Here is a 17,178-nt window from a genome sequence, read left to right as displayed (position 1 = left end):
TATATATATATATATATATATAAATAAATAAAAAATAATATAAAAAATAATATTTCCATTTCAATTCTATGAGACTCTTCACACCATCTTTGATGCTCTTAAATCTAAAAAAACAAAAACAAAAAAAAAACACCCCACAGCTCCCCATTGAGATGAATGGTACATGTTAAAAAGGCATTAAAAAAATGGACCAGGTTGTGTTTTTGGTGCTTTTTTTTGAATCGTATATTCATGTTTCACAGATGCGTGCCAACCAAAAAACGTCTGATGCAGCTCTGCATAGAAACCAATCAGCTTCCAGGTGTTGTCAAAGCTTAACTGAACAAGCTGAAGTTAGAAGGTGCTTGGCAACCATGCAGAGCTGTGCCTGACTGAGTGCACCAGGTTTAGTAACTCTACCCTAAAAGTGCTGTGTATAGACACAGACACAAAAGGGGACAGTCCTACCACCATGGGAGACCCCAGCCCATACCTCCTTAATGGTTCTGGGAGTGTTTACTCTATATCCTATGAAAAAACCTTTGCCTGCAATCTGGAACTTGGTGCCCCTAAAGTCCAGCTCCATCGAGTGAGACCAGGTCCCCTCCCCTGCCATCAGGGACATCCATGTGCACTCCATTTTTGTCCAAATGTGGTCAGCTTCTAGCAGAAACTAACTGCAACATTTCTAAACATGCTCATGTGCCATCTCCTGCAGACTCTATCTCTGAACTTTCCAAGCCTTTAGACCAGGCCACTGGTCTCTGACCAAATTCAGATTCTGAAACGCAGTCTGAAGAGACTCTCTCCTGCTGTCACCTCAGACTTGCAGTGGTTGTTTCTAACCTTACCAAAACAGCACTTTCTACCCTGTATTTGGGTCATTTACAGCTCCTAGACAGAACTGAAATAAAATTTGTTAAAATGACAATCTATTCCCATTGTGAATATACCAGTGAAAACCCCTAGACAGGTAGAAGGCAAGCTTACCTTGAAGGATTTTTATAGACCGACACCTAGAATGCCTCTGTCACGAGAACCGAGAGCGCAGGGAGAGAGCACACGGAGACAGATTGCACGGAACCCGACGTGCGGGTGTTTATTGGGGTACAGACAATAGATCCGGTGGTCTACAGATCCACACCAGACACAGCAACACAGTAAAGTTCTCTGGAAGGCAATATGGAACAACAGGGGGCTGGTATTCCACAGGGTTCAGTAAGACAGGGGCGTGGCGGTTTTGTGGGACTTCGGGTTCCTGGGGAGAATTGGGCTCAGTCTTTTGGGCAGCATGGGGTTAGTCCATTTACTGGATGCGGGGAGCCGGACACGGAGGGTTACAGTCCACACAGGCAAGACAGCAGAGGGCAGTTCAGGCAGGCAATGGGTAAGTCCGGGCACTCAGGAGAGGGCAGGCTGGCAGGCAATGGGTAAGTCCGGGCACACAGAAGGCAGCTCTGGCAGGCAGGATAATCCGGGCACACAGCAGGCAGCTCTGGCAGGTAGGGTAATCCAGGCACACAGCAAGGGCAGTTCAGGCAGGCAATGGGCAAGTCCGGGCACACAGCAGAGGGCAGGCAGGGTAATTCAGGCACACAGAAGGCCGTTCACAGGGTAGCAATCCAGGGACTCACCAGCCGCAGAGAGTTAACCCCACACAGGGGAGAGATCCAGCAGCAGACTGGCAGCCAGGGAGAGGAGAGCCAGGGGATGGTAGTTCTGAGAAACTGGCCGCAGCCCAGTCCTCTCTCAGACACAGCACACAGGAGAATCGGCCGGTTGCCCTGCTCTGCCTTAAGTACAGAGAGGGGCACGTTGCTGTTGCAGTGGTAACAGGCCCTGTCCCCCGCATCTCCGGACACGACCAGGGAACACGGCCTTTGTCCCTGTGGCACGAAGCCCAGGAAGACGTGCACGAGGGGGCAGGGAGGAGGGGGCAGGGAGGAGGGGGCCTGTTTGTGGATTCCCACAGCAGGGGGCGACTTTCTGGAGTCCAGTCAAGGAAGCAGGATGCTCCCTCAGCAGGGGGCCAGACTGCCGACAACAGGGGGGTGAGGGGCTGCTGAGGGGTGGGGGGGGGGGTGTCAGACAGCAAGCAAGGATGGGGGGGGGGGGGGGGAGAACCATCTCCGTGACAGCCTCCTAATTTCTAGTTTGAACTGGCTGGTTCTACCCTGTGTCTTGTCCCAACAGTGGCCCTAATCGGTTAAGCCATGTCACACTCTTTGATCCCACAAAGATCTCTCCACTGCCGGACCCCAGTTTCATGAAGCTTGTGGGGCGCCCAGGAGTGTCTTATCACATGTGATGGCTTGTAATTGAAATCTACACTTATATTCCAGATAGGTTTGATTTCCATACAGTTACAGAGCACTTTGGTTTTGCTGTCAAGAGCACTGATCCAATATCTGACATGATTGGCCTTTGATAGATGTAGTCTCTTTCTTCCTTACTTGACATGATTGGATCTCCCACATTGAGGCAGGAGTATGCTCTGGCCTCCTGTGACACTGCTAAAGAGAAGTTGGATGAATCCCACCTTTCTTCATCTACATCTGTGCTAGGTGCCCTTACAGCCCAACTCCTACTCAGTTCGTAGTGCTGGAAGACAGGTCAACTGACCCTCCTGTAAAGGCTTCTGCATGAAGGTGTGCCCCTAATTCTACATGTTGGAGGCCAACTGTGAATCCTCAAATACTTCATATCATCCATCCCACAACTTCTCATTTCTCATCTGATTCCAGGTGCAGGGCCAACAGAGACTCGCTTCAAAGCCAAAAAAAATGGCAAGCACGTTAAAAAAAAAAAAAAAAAAAAAAAAAAAAAAGGGGGAAGGAGGACCTTCTATATTTACCAAAGTTCAATAACAAAACATACAGCACAAACCAGACATTTCGGAAACTTGCAGGTCCAGTATCCGAAGCACATAAGCATAGGAATTTCTGGTCTATGGTCCCTCCCTCCAGAAGGACTGCATAACCTTCAAGGTTGACCTGGCCAGTGTTGTACCTGCAACTTGCTATTTCTTGACGCATCGACTCCTGTGTTCAGTCTAGTGCTCTTTCCTGGCATCCACATTACAGCATCCTCAGACGACTTCTTTATTATTATACAGTATTTATATAGTATTTACAGTATTTATATAGCGCCAACGGTTTGCTCAGCGCTCTACATTATAATGGAAGACAGTACACGAGACAGCACAGTAACGATACAGTACACAAGGGGTTCGAGGGACCTGCTCCTTGGAGCTTACAATCTAGGAGGGAGGAGAGAGTTGTACAGGAGGAAATAGCTGTGGGGGATGGAGTGGTGGGAAGAGCGGAGGAGATCAGCAGTTAGGTGAGGGCGGGGTAGGCTTCTCTGAAGAGATGGGTTTTCAAGGTGCGCCTAAAGGTGAGGAGGGAAGGCGACAGTCTGATGGATTGGGGTAGTGAGTTCCAGAGGATGGGGGAAGTCCTGGAGACGGGCATGGGAGGAGGAGACCAGGGAACTGGAGAGTAGGAGGTCTTGTGAGGAGCGGAGAGAACTAGGAGCTCAGTTTTGGCAAGGTTTAATTTGAGGAAGTGGAGTGACATCCAGTCTGATACGTCGTTCAGAAGGCTAGTGATTCGGGTGGAGACTGAAGGAGTGAGGCAAGGAGTAGAGAGATAAATTTGAGTGTCATCAGCATAGAGATGGTAGTTGAAGCCGTGGGAGTGTATCAGTTGACCAAGGGAGGAGGTGTAGATGGAAAAGAGAAGGGGCCCGAGGACAGAACCTTGGGGGACCCCAACAGAGAGGAGGAGTGAGGGAGAGGTGGCAGCATTATAGGTAACACTAAAGGAGTGTTGAGATAGATAGGAAGAGAGCCAGGAGAGAGCGGAGTCTCTGAGGCCAAAAGAGTACAGTTGTTTGAGGAGGAGGGGGTGGTCGACTGTGTCGAAAGCCGCGGAGAGTTCGAGGAGTAGTAGCACTGAATAGTGGCCATTAGCTTTGGCAGTTAGCAGGTCATTGGTGAGTTTGAGTAGGGCCGTTTCAGTGGAGTGTAGGGGATGGAAGCCAGATTGTAGGGGATCAAGGAGGTTGTTGTCGGTGAGGTGGGAGCTTAGGCGATTAAAGGCTAAGCGCTCAAGGAGTTTGGATGAGAATGGCAGCAGGGAGATGGGTCTAAGGTTATTTAGGTTGGTGGGATCCAGGGAGGGTTTTTTTAAGTATGGGAGTGATGTGCGTGTGCTTCAGGGGGGGTGGGGAATGTTCCAGTAGAGAGGGAGAGATTAAAGATGTGAGTGAGGGAGCATAGGATGGAGGAGGAGGGAGATCGTAGGAGTTGTGTGGGGACAGGGTCAAGGGGGCAGGTGGTAAGACGAACTTCAGAGAAGATCTTAGTGACCTCTTCAGTGGTAGCAGGGTCGAAGGAGTGGAGTGTTGAGGGGGTTTTAGTGTGCGGAATGTGGAGTGGGGTGGAGGTCTGGACAGTGGCGACCTCTTGTGAAGAAAGTCAGCTTTAGGGATCCTTGTGGTGGACAGAACTTTCCTGAAGGGTCCAACATCTGTAAGATCCATCCTCCAGTGGGGGGGAGGTTGTTCAGCTCAAGTGATCCCTTGTCATCAGAAAATGATTTTACTTCTTCCTCATTGCAGGGGTGTAGGGTGTTGGAGGAAGTCACTGCTGGAAGGACCTGTGCCTTCCTGGCTTGTCAGCAGGAGAAACACCATAGTCTCCTCCTGCAGTCACTCTGTTGGGAATAAATTATGTCCAGAGCATTTTGTGGAACCTTTTCACGTAGAAATAGCTGCTCCTCCTTTGCCTGACTACAGCCTCTTCAGGAAGGGCCTCCAGATGCCCTCCCTTGTTCTGCCCTTAATCAGACAAATGCTCTAGGCGGTTCTGCCAAGATTCAAGTCCCTTGACCCCATGGCTGTTTATGCTTTTTCTAAATCTCGAGGCAGATTCAGGAGCTTCACAGACCCATGGACAGGGGTCAGGGATAGGCAGGCTCTGTTAATAATCTTCCTCAAAATCCTAGTGACACTTGGGGAAGTCAGATGATTTTTTGTTTTATCCTCTGTGCCTTCTGGCAGCTTCCATCACACGCATCTGGGGTTGGAGGTCTAACTTCTATTCCTACCTATCGTTGTGGAGGAGTGTCCCTTGAATCCTACTCTTTCAATCATGTTAATGTCATGAGATCAAGCACTTGAGTACTATAGTGGATCTCAGGAGTAACTTCACGCTTGTGGGCAACTGTGGTGCTGATAAATTCTATGGTATGCCTCTCTCAGCAAGATTGATTATCTGGCTAGGCTATCCCTTTAGTTAGTGTTTCCATTCCCCTAATCCTCTTGGGCCTTACCAGATCTAAGAGCTTGGTGTATGGCCTGGTGGAATCACTTCTAACCCTGGCATAAATAGAGCACTTTATAACCATTTAAAATCAACTGGTCCAATAGATCTGGCAAGAGGCACCATTGGTCTTATCCCACGGTGGTGGAGCTTTCTGCACAGTGGATGGAAATAACACTTTATGCACAGTTTAAGGGTTAATCACTTTTGCATGTAGATTCTTTACAAAAGGACTCTATGGACACATTTTTTATCCATTTGATTTACATATTTTAAGATTTTTTTGTATGTATTCTCACACAATTGGGATTTAAAACACTTACCACATGTTGCGTTTTATGTTGGAATTAGCACAGCTTTTTATTTGTATTATACTGTAAATCCTATTTAACTGTGTTTAACCATTAGAGTGGAATTTCCCTTTAATTACCAATAAGCAGAAGAGTCTCCTTCTAGACTGCCACATTCTTTGCCATAATAGTAGTTTCTACTCCAACACTTCTCCAAAGATGCTGCTGACGGACAGTCTGTTCCCTGCAGCTTACATTGAAACCCTCCAGTCATGCCTGACAGTGTTCGTCAACAAGTGTTGTGCCAGAGCAAATAGACATGTGGCGAGTGTTGAACCCCGAGGGCTGGGAGGATGGAAACCAACTGCAGATAAAAGCAACTGGTGAGAGAGCACATTAATTGACACTGAACAAGCAACATCCTGTATACCATGTTACACTTCCTGCTTCAAGGTTCATACTGGTTCACATTAAACTGGTTTGGCTTCTATGACTTCAAAAGTGCACCTTCACTTATGGAATGCTAGGACATAAACCTGCAGACAATCAATGTGTATTACCACTGGGAATTCAATACATTTGGTAGAAACCCACCAACAAAAATCCTACACTTAAAAGAGCCCAGGCACCTTCAGGATATTGAACTGCTTTAAGACAAGTAAGCTCAAGGGAGGGGGTGTTTGGTGCATAAAAAGAAACAATTGGTAGTAAAAAGGGAACTTTAACCTACAATCTGTATCCAATAGAACTCAACAATGGGAGGTTTTACTGCAGGATCATAGTGCATACCTGCAACAGCATATTTGCCTCCACCTATCACAGAGGAAAATTTTGAGTCGTCATGACTTCTCCAACGTCACTACAGAGTGGTGTGTCGTTTTTAAGTTGGGAACTTTTTCCCATATTTCTCACAGGTACAGTAGCTCATTTAAATGAATGGGCTGTTGTACCCACCATATGCCCCTGCACACACACGCATGACCTGCACATACGTGAACCTATTCTTAAGGATCAAAAGGTTGGAACCAGATCAGACAAATCACAGTGCAATACTGCTAAAGAGTACAGCATGTCTGAGTACTGTATGTTTTCTTCACGTACTACAGAATTACAAACTATATGTGGAGGAAGGAAACTTAATACAATGTAAATCTGAGAGTACTCCAAGCATACTGAACAGGTTTTGGCATACAATGCCCCTCCTACCCGTTCCTAGACTCATTTTGATGGGCATGTGTTTCAGATGATCGGTAAAGTAGGGATGATATCACCAACTAGACAGACTGTACAAGAACCTTCAAAAGCCATGTGCCCAGGCTGAAATGTCAAAGCCGTTATCTAGGGGTTGTTAGAGAGCAGTTACATTAGAGGAGGTGTAATAAAGGGTTTACAGCAGCCTCTTTTATGCATAGGTACTGTTAGATGGGATAGAAAGAAGAATGGCACAGGTCATTTCAAAGGGACCATTCCAGAGTCGGGGAAATCTAAAACCGGGGTTGCTGTAATATGGAGTTACCAACAATTCTTGCTAATGTCAAAAGCTGGCCAAACTACTCCTACCTGTTCCTATTAGCTAGTAAGTCTTCCTATCACACTTTTACATATACACACACATATACATACATACACATACATACATTTATATACATACATACATACAAATATACACACATACATATATATATACACACACATTATATATATATATATATAGAATAAAATGATTGATCCCTTCTATTCTTCTAGGATGTTTAATTGTAGCGACAGGATCACTTTAAATCAGAACTTCATACCTCCTTATTATGTGACTAATAGAGTACGTGTCACCATCAAGGAACACTAGACATAGTAAGAACACAGCTCCAGGCAAAATTGGCTGCATCTGGTTCCCTGCCTGGCATTGTATTACGTCTATTACACCAGTCTTCTGCTATTGCATAACCCAGCCCCACAAAGGAAGATTATGTGCTGCAAAGAAAGCCGTCTGCTTCTCAACTAACACTCATACAAGATTAGTGACAGTGCTGAATAAAAAAAGAAAAAAAAAAAAGAAAAAATACACAGAGCAACAAAAAGAACATGTGAAATGTCCAGTGCAACACTGTAAAACTGAAGAGGAAGAAATACATGTACAATGATGATCACTGTATGGACCTAGTCCACAGACAAACACTAACTAATAAAAAGGTAAGTCCACTTTAGTGTGGGGGGATATAGATTATATATTTTAATTGGTTATTAAAATAACCTTCCTTTTCAACCTGCAGCTCTGTAATTTTCAGTAAAATGCCATGCAGCGCAGCTACCTGGAGGCTGTCTATACACAAATTATATACAGAACACCCCCACCCCCACATTTCCTGCTTGTGTGACTGGCTCACGGATTTTCACAGAAGTTTGCACTATACCAGAAACAGATTTATAAAGATAAGTCAGATTTTGAGCATCGCCTGCAACAAAAATTTTGGTGAGATACTCTCAAAGAGAAAGCACATTTAAAAAGATGATGCAGACCCTGCAATTTTCCTCAGAGCCCTACAGGTGCAGCAGCTGATTGACAATTATAAAACAACTCTGCACATGGACACAGACAAACAGCCATTTCTTCAGAACAAAAAGGTAGGAATCTACGACAAATTTTGTTTAAATCCCTGCAATGTTCATAGATCAACCAGAGGGATTTTTTTTTAACTAGAGTTACTCTTTAAATGAGTGCGCAATACTGAATTCTGCTTTTTTTGGGTTTTTTTTTTACAGTTGTATGTGGCCCAGAACAAAGCATCAGCATGACAGCCGGGAAATTAGCATTCTCAAAAGGATGTCAGCACCCACCATTCTTTCATGACAGATTTTCCTTAAACTCCATCAGATACCTAAAAATCGGTCTTCTTGCTGGTCGTTATCTTATTGGTCCGCCTCTTCTCTGGCGTTAGTGGCCCCTATTACTGGAAAATTCAGCATGACCTAGACTAGGTTCACATCGGTTCAGGTGCAGGAATGCATGTAAATTGCATGCATTCCCACACAAAACATGGTGCTTTTAGGAAAACACGCACTGGTGACAAACTCTTAATGGCACACCCATGCACTGAAACACATGATGCAGTTTCCTGCACACGGAAACACATGGTGTGAAAGCACAATGTGGTTTCCCGGTGGTTGCGATTTAAAGGAGGTGCAGGCGCCTTTTATTTTCTGCAGGAAATGCAGCCCATTCTGATGAAGGGCTACTGTGCCCATGCAAACACAGCACTCAGAACTGCTTGATGTGAATCTAGCCTTAAAAGCAGTGGTCCAGTGAAAAAAAAAAAAAAAAAAACACCATCAGCTACAAAAAACGGTGGTTGCAGACTTTAAAAACAGCCACTCATATGACCTAGGATCCAGCAGTATCCTTACTGCAGCTGGGTTCCTCGGCCATCCCCAAACATCTTAAGGTGTGGTCACCTGGCTGTGACAGTTTGCAGCTCCACAGCCAGGTGCCTACTGCGCATGCGCGAGTTTTACTGCGCACTTTGAAAGGCCTTGCAGTCCTCTGGCACCTGTCACAAGGGTTGGAGGGGGAGGAGGATAACTTCCACTTCTGATCCCCTAGGCATCACAGCAGAGGTGGAAGCGGGTACCTGTCAAATCAGGTACCAACTCCCCCAAGGTGCCATTCCTGAACAGGGGACGAGGCCTTAAAGCAGAACTTCCCCTTTTGGGTGGAGCTCCGCTTTAATGATACAAGTGTCAGAAAATATAGAGCACATACTGCAATTTCAGGCCTGCATAACAACCACGATAACCTGGGCTCAAAAGAAAGTGGGCTGGATGACATTGCATGTCATTCAACCGGAAGAAAAGCAGTGTTGGGTCTCAGGGGGATCTCTACAGGGACAGCACTGGATTATTAAATTCAACAAAAAAAGTGGATTTGAGCTCTCTGGTTAACTAACCAGAAAGGGCTTTTTGTAGGCTCCAGATCACATTGGTCAGAGCTTACACATGGCTATGGACTTTGCTATCAAATGTGTCCAGTAAAATAAGGGGACGCACTCCATTCTATACAACATGCAATATTAAAAAAAAAAAAAAAAAAATTACTGATCCGATAAACCAAAAAAAAAAAAAAAAAAAAAAAACACCCACAAAAAAAAAAAAAACTAGAAAAGCTACAATTTCTGGGGAAGTTGTGTGAAGTGTTCTTGCCTCCACCAGTAGTCTACAACTGGAGTGGGCGGAGTAACTGGGTGGAGTGGCTTGTCACTCTGCTGCCTGCTCACACACCTGGGTTCCTATGGCAACTCATTCTACAGCAAGGGCAGAGAAGAACGGTTAAAAACAAACTGCTCCAACTTGCTCACTTCACTGGCGATTGCCATCTACAAACGGTTGTAGTTTAAACATTATAAATTCTACACTGAAGAGCTTTATATTGTGAGAATCACAAGACCCAGACCTACATTGTGATGCATAGTATGTCTCTGAAATATTAAAAATGAAGGCACAGTCGCAGTTTAGAATTTGCCCTTCAAATTTGAGGTGGCTAGAGTGCAGTCTCAATGAATGTCAATGGGCGGCGTGAGTTGCAAACAAATGGTCATATTGTGAAAACTATCAGGACTATGGCTTAGCCGTGGACATTTTTAGTGGCAGCAGGGATACCTGAACGTTTTGATATAAGATTTGTGTAGGTGGGCTTGAAAATGAGGGAGTGATGGCAGTTTACAAATCATGTCCTGATTTTTCAGCTCACATTCTAGCTTTTGTCAGCTCCCACTCTAGTTTTGAACATTCCACCATTCATTCCTATGGGACCAATTTCACCACAAAAACACCGATATTTCGTGAACCATTCGGTGAAACGTTCCACAAAGTAATAGCACACCAATCGGGAACAATCCGCACGTTTCGGTATATTACTGTCTATGTAGTGTAAAAACTATGGGAGGAGTTAGGGTGGTAAATTTGGCTACAATAATAAGAATATATATGTGAGATAACAGTAAGTGGTCTTGCCATGCAAGCACACTTAAATAGTGAAAAAATTCTTGTGCATGTGTATAACACGTCTGCAAAAAATATTTGATATGCTAATAAAGAATACAGCTGTTCTTCTCGATAGACTTCAAAATTCTCTCTCTCAAGATCCGCTAACAGATAAGATGAAGAGAAACACATAATTTTATTAAGTCCCAATCAGTCAAAAAATCCACAATCAATACGCTGTCATTCACATTCTCTTGAAAGACATCTGTTTTGCCAGTTAGACAACATTCAATGTTACCAAAACGTACAGGGCCGTATCATATGCAACATGCATTCTACTCCATTGTTACAATGCAACAGCTTTTGGAAACATTCGATATAGGCAATGATTTTTGTAGCTTTTCATTTTAAAAATGATCTGGTTTACAAGGCCAGAATGCTTCCAACAAAGTACTTAAAGTAGAACTATACTGCTTCTGAGCCCCACAAACCAAAAACACCATTTAATCCAATGCCAATTTCCTCATCCATCCATGTCTCCTTGCTTTAATTTAATGAGAAATCACTTTGAACACCACCTAGCATTCCTGGCTGTGGCCGCCTCGAGTAAAGGCAGAAGATTCATGTAGCATTTACTTCCTGGAATCCATCTGCCCTTAGCTCAGACAAGCAGGCAGAACGGTGTGCTTGGCCAAGAAAACCCCTCCTCCTCTCATCCCATCTTGAAGACTCCTGGGATGTAGGACATCATTAGCCTAGGCACTGAAACAGGAACTAAAGAAGTGTAAAAAAAGGTTTAAGTATACATGAAATGCTTTCCTATTTATTAATGCTGGCAGCATAAGGATCAAAAAAAGTCAATGTTGACAGAGTGATGTTCAGCTTTAAGCGGTCTTTGTGAACTTACATTTTGATGGTTTTTTCATAGGCATTGGTGATGCAGCAAGTGCCATCCAGCTGCCCCCAAGAAGCCTCTGGCATAAAACAGAGATCTTGCAATAATTCTGGAGGAAAGGTTTTGTTTTAGTGTGGCTGGTTCTGGCTTATATGTTGCCATGGGTTCAGTGATGTGACTGTTGGGGTCGCTCATGTTGCTAAAGCCATAGCAATGTGGAAAGTATAACAAACCGGGCCAGATCTCATGGCGCATTCCCAAGATCTGATGCTGACAGTGATCGGCCAATACAGAATATGCGGACGAAGCAATCCCACAATGACATCTTAAAATGGCAGCATGGGTTTACACATAAGGGAGGTGGAGAAATGGAGCATTAGCATATGGGAAAACAAAGAAACAGACAATTTTAGATGCATTTATTTGGTAGCCGTTTCATATAAGGAGGAGGATGGGGAGGTCTACTTTAAAATGGTGTGAAAAAACAAAGTCAAATCCCCACCATAAAGGGGTTATACAGATACTAGTTTTCATACAAAAAGTGCTTATTACACAAACACACACCTAAAAAGACAACAGCCCAGGAAACCTGCTATAGGCACTAGAATGACATGAAGCCGTCCCGTCAGTGGCCACACCTATGACTATTGAAAGCTGACACTACCTAAGGCTACAGCAGCGTTTGTTGATGTAACTGTTGTCACAGTAAACATGGACCAACCCAAGTAACTCACACCACTGGTCTCAATTAAGGCTCCTTAAAAAGACCAGTATAGTCAGTAGGCAAAAGCTGTGCTGGGAATGTTAAAGAAAAAACAAAAACAAATCCCACAAACACATTTTACACAGCAGCACAAAAGACAGTGACTGGCAAAGTTGAGTCACATACACAAATTCTCAGAACTTCCAACCACATCCTGTACCATGTACACATTCCCAATGTACAGAAGGCACCAAGGACACAAAACAGGCCTTCACTGGGAGGAAAAAAAAACCAAAAAAACAAAACAAAAACAAAAAATTTGCCACATTGTATTCTTCCCCCTCCACAAGGTGAAAGCCGACTTCTTGCATTTACATGCCACTTTGCCCCCTGCCTCCATTCTCCGGTAGGCAAGTTTGGCATGGAAATCCCAGGAGACCATAGGCGTCAGGTTCCATGTCACACATTCCAGGGGACATCAGCTTCTACACATAGCTGGAGGAGGAAGGACCTGGCACCATGTCACCAGGGGACCGGCGGCAAAACCAGACAGCAGGCTCCTGAAGACGCAATGATGGCAGGACCTGGCATGTGGCAATGAAGTACAGCAACATTACAATATTGGCAGGACCTGGCATGTGGCAATGAAGTACAGCAACATTACAATGATGGCAGGACCTGGCATGTGGCAATGAAGTACAGCAACATTACAATGATGGACCTGCTGGCCAGGTGACTATGTTAAGGATAAAGCGTAAGACAAAAATAATCACACATGCGGGTGAAGTTTCTCTTCGTAGAGTGGATTTTCAGTGTGCACATAATTTGCATTCCTACTTTACAACTGAAGTTTAGTGATTTTTTTTTATTTTTTTTAGCACCAGGGACAATACTTGCCACAATTAAAAAAAAAAAAAAGAAAAAAAGTGTTCCCATGCGCTGATGGCTGCTGTCTTTGGTTGAAATCTGAAGTCCTGTGCTCCCTGATACCCCTGCGATCTGCTGATGTGGCAGAGCTTAATATGGGAGGTTGTGCCTGTGACATTTGTCTAGTGCCAGCTATGCTGGCCCTTTCTGCCCCCATGCTCCATTTGTAGAAGCTTTGTTATCAGTTCCTACAATAAAAAGCATTCCATGATTGGAGAAGGTGGACCTTCATCTGCCCATTCTCCAGTCAGAGTGCTTTTCTTTGTGCGAACTGAGCGTATGGCTTCAAAAAAAAATGGGAGGTGGAATGGCCAGCACATGAGTGCCTTTCACTCAACCTCATAAATAATCCCTGCAGCAACAGAAAATCCAGGAGAAGAGGACTTCAGACTTCAACCTAACCTAAGCCACCAGCACATTGGACACCCTTTATTCACAGGCAATACTATCCCTGGAGTGTTTTTAATTCAATAGATAGAAGTGTTAGGGCTCGTTCACACTTGACTGTTTTACCAACGCTTGCCAAACGCCCCTATAGGTTTGGCAAGCGTTGGTCCGGCGTTTGCGGAGCGGTTTTTAACGCTCGGCAAACGCCGCATGCGCGGTTTAACAGCGGTTGCTAGGCATTTGCCAAGCGTTAAAAATGCCCCACAAACGCCTATAATGAAGTTTGAATGGTGTTACCGCTCCGCAAATGCCCAGCAACTGCGTCGCAACTGCACCGCAAACGCCGGCCGGGCGTTTGCGGAGCAGCACCATAGACTAGAATAGGAGGCTTCAACGCCTCCTGACTCGACCAGAGGCGTCCATTTTGCTGCGACGCTAGCGCTCCCGTTAGAACAGCAGCATGTGCTGCAATGTGCAGAATTGTCCGAGGCGTTTGGGAAGCAGTAAAAACGCTTCCCAAACACCTCTCTGCTGCCTGCACACAACTCTAGTGTGAACGTAGCCTTAAAGTAATTTTTTTATGTGACTTTTATATTTTACGCATTTGCTTTTATATTTGTGTGATTGCATTAAAAAGGCAAGCTTCATACTGATTTAAGGCGGCAAAAGCCAATACACCACTGCAATCATTCTTCATAAATTTTAAAGTTGCTGTGCACTTGTGATATACATTAGATTTAAAAAAAAGATAAAAAAAAAAAAAAAAAAAAAAAAAAGACACAAAAAAGGGAGGAGAAGAAGAAGTATAGGGAAATGGAGTGAAGGTCAAAATTTGCAAGCAAGTTGTCAGTAGTTCAGCATGTATGTGAAGTCCAGGAGAATTTAGGGAAAGAGGGTGAAGGTCAAATTGAAGTCAATACATTGTAAGCCAGTTAATGAGGGCCTTTGCATATAAACCCTTCTCCAGCAGAACAAACAATGCTGCAGCTGCCAGAATATTTTGTCTACAGAAAGAGTGATGCCATTTATAAAAGGTGTGCAAACAGCAGACTCTGCAAACAAGTCAGCAGAAAGTTCAGGTGTTATTGACATAGGTGCAGCCGTAAAAAAAAAAAAAAAAAAAGGGAGGTTTTAAAACAAATCTAGTAACTGCCTTGGGAAACCAATATATACACACACACTATAGTATGCCGGGAGTATGTGAGGAATCCATTACACAAGAGCTCAATACATAGATGCTACGGAACTCATGACTTTCCCTGGCGAAGACCATCAAAAAAAGGTCCAAAAAGCTTTCAATGGGTGAATGACTATGTTCATGTCATATCAGCTTGATAAACCAGCATTTTTTTTTTACCACAGTTGGTCATAAAGATGTCCATACACATTACATTCAAACTGTGAAATTTAAATGCAGTCTTAGATTTATAAAAAATAAATGCTATATGGCCAAAATTGCATGGAAACCCTCCAAAGTATTGTGCTTAGGTCCACAAAGTCCGGTCCATAAAGGTTTGGTGTGGAGGAACTAGGAAACCTAACGAATTGCAATCCAGAGCTTCCCACCCAAACCTCACAAATGCAGGGGGGGGGGGAGCTCAATGCTCAATGTTAATGTCCAACATAGTGTATGTAGTGTGAAGACCTACCCAAATCTAGCTGGAACGATTTGTACAGGTTTCTTCTGCACCTAAAAAGAAACAGTTTGGTCCTTTATGGTTGAGATGTTGTAGGACTGTCTTGTATCTTTAATCAAGGAATAAAAGGAGTTCTCCAATTGGCCAAGGTGAAGAGGCAGGCAGAAGACGTCACGATCTCCAACTCAGCCAGATAAACTTAGATATTGACTGATAAAGAAAAAAAAATACAAGGCTGTTCTTGAATGGTCAGGATGCCATAGATTTGGCTCTCTTTCTAGGCACAGAAGGGAAGTGTGTAGGACTCTGCCAGGAAGACTGCAGAACTTACGGTGTCTAGTAAAAGCTGTATTACACCATCCAAAGCAGCCAGACCATTCTGTAAAAGCAAGCATTCATTTGAAGCAAGCTGTCCGGATTTAAAAAAAAAAAAAAAAAAAAAAACAGTTTGGTTTTAAAGAACATATGTGCTTTGTTTTGCAACAATGATGCTACAGGTTTGCTTCAATCTAGCCATTCCCAGCAGTTTACCATTTTGCTCCCACGGCTCCATTCAGCAACAGGAGCCAAAGGATAAACCCTTCTGTGTATAGAGGAGCATGCGACTCACTCCTTGTGCCAATCCGTTCCATCACACAGGCGTCTCATAGCCTTGTGTAAGCCAAAGTCCTGGAATCCTGTGGCTTACATGGAGACTTTCCTTCCAGTTCCAGTGGCTAAAAACAAGGCAATGTGGAAGTGCAAGGGGGAATTAACCTCACGTTCACTGCATGGAGAAAGTAGAGATGATTTGCTTACCTCTGGAAAAGTGCATAAAGCACTATTAAACCCAAAAATAAAATGATATTGTAGCCTACCAGTGCTTAGATGCAGTGGCTGCATTAGTTTTCTAAGTCTGTTTGCCCCTATTTTCACCTGTTGATCTGGCAAGCAACAGATGGAGGAGCTGCAATTTTACCGCCCACCCCCCTAGGCTGCAAAGACAGCTGGACAGGGTACACACCTGCTGTGGAAAGAATAATTAAAATTTCATCACATTAAGTGGGCAGTACCATCCACAAAATGCAACCCATTCACGTAAATGGGACTCTGCCGCAACAGCCCTGCAATCATGACTGTGCAAGACTTCAGAGTGTAAAACATGTGGCAGTGCATCACCTCCTCTCTGCCTGTCCGCTGGAATGTAATCCACCATAGTTCACTGTCTGAAGGACCCAAAGAAAATGAGAGGTCCCAGTTTTGTCAGAACACATCAGTACGATGAGGTTTTCAGAAGGTTACTTTGTATTGTAAACCCACAACCAGTCCATTCACCAGGACTGATGACATTTGTGTAACATTAGGTTCTTTTACAGAATCAAAAAACGCACAAAAATAAGACAGCCAACACAATCTAAAAGCAAATCCAAAATAAAATCCTCTACTAGTACCAGCACAAACCGCTACTACTGAACACAATGGAATATGGCAATGCAGTCTACAAAATTAAAAAGTTTGTATCTTGCTATCATTTGGATGTATTTAACACGATCTATGAACATTCCTGGCAGAAGTGGTATGCCTACATGACACCAAAAGATTGGAGAATGTCAACAGCGTAACAAAACTGCACACTGGTTAATGCTGCTACTCACGCTTTTCATCATCTGCATGGATCAAGGATGCCGCTCTTGACAGTACGTCCAATGGAGTCTCCATTCCCAGGAAGACCCTGTAAATTAAAAAAAAAAAAAAAAAAAAAACACGTTACATTTCCACGCAGCATGATGCAAAATTTGTTACCAATAAATACAAAGTACAACAAAAACATTAATTACCCATCTGACACTAAACAGAAAAATGATTAAATCTCCGAGTTCCTTTGTCTTTCTTCCATGTTAGACCTCCTTTTGGTGCCAAAACTGACAGTAAACAATATTCTTAGGAGATTAAAGCTCTGTATACACTTAGAATATCGGACAAATGAACATTTTTTTTTTTGTTGCATGCTAGTCTCATACAGGGGCAGACTGACAGCTCATGGGGAGACCTGGGCAATAGGGGATCATGGGGCCCCTGTGTCC

At 43.9% G+C, this 17,178-nt stretch overlaps 1 protein-coding gene across 1 annotated transcript in view; it reads right to left on the bottom strand.

Annotated features, from left to right (window-relative positions):
- The window catches only part of VGLL4 (vestigial like family member 4), a 162,580-nt gene that overhangs the window by 99,742 nt on the left and 45,660 nt on the right, over positions 1-17,178 (bottom strand). Inside the window, exon 2 of the mRNA XM_089678706.1 lies at positions 16,750-16,826. Within this exon, the coding sequence (XP_089534832.1) occupies positions 16,750-16,813 (64 nt within the window). The 5' untranslated portion in view covers positions 16,814-16,826. The remainder of the gene's footprint in view (positions 1-16,749; positions 16,827-17,178) is intronic.

This window comes from Staurois parvus, unplaced genomic scaffold (assembly GCF_062004578.1).
Source record: "Staurois parvus isolate SC_StPar_1 unplaced genomic scaffold, SC_StPar_1.0 ptg000209l, whole genome shotgun sequence".
Taxonomy (NCBI): domain Eukaryota; kingdom Metazoa; phylum Chordata; class Amphibia; order Anura; family Ranidae; genus Staurois; species Staurois parvus.
Note: the sequence above shows the minus strand (reverse complement) of the source record. Positions and strands in the feature narration are given on the sequence as shown.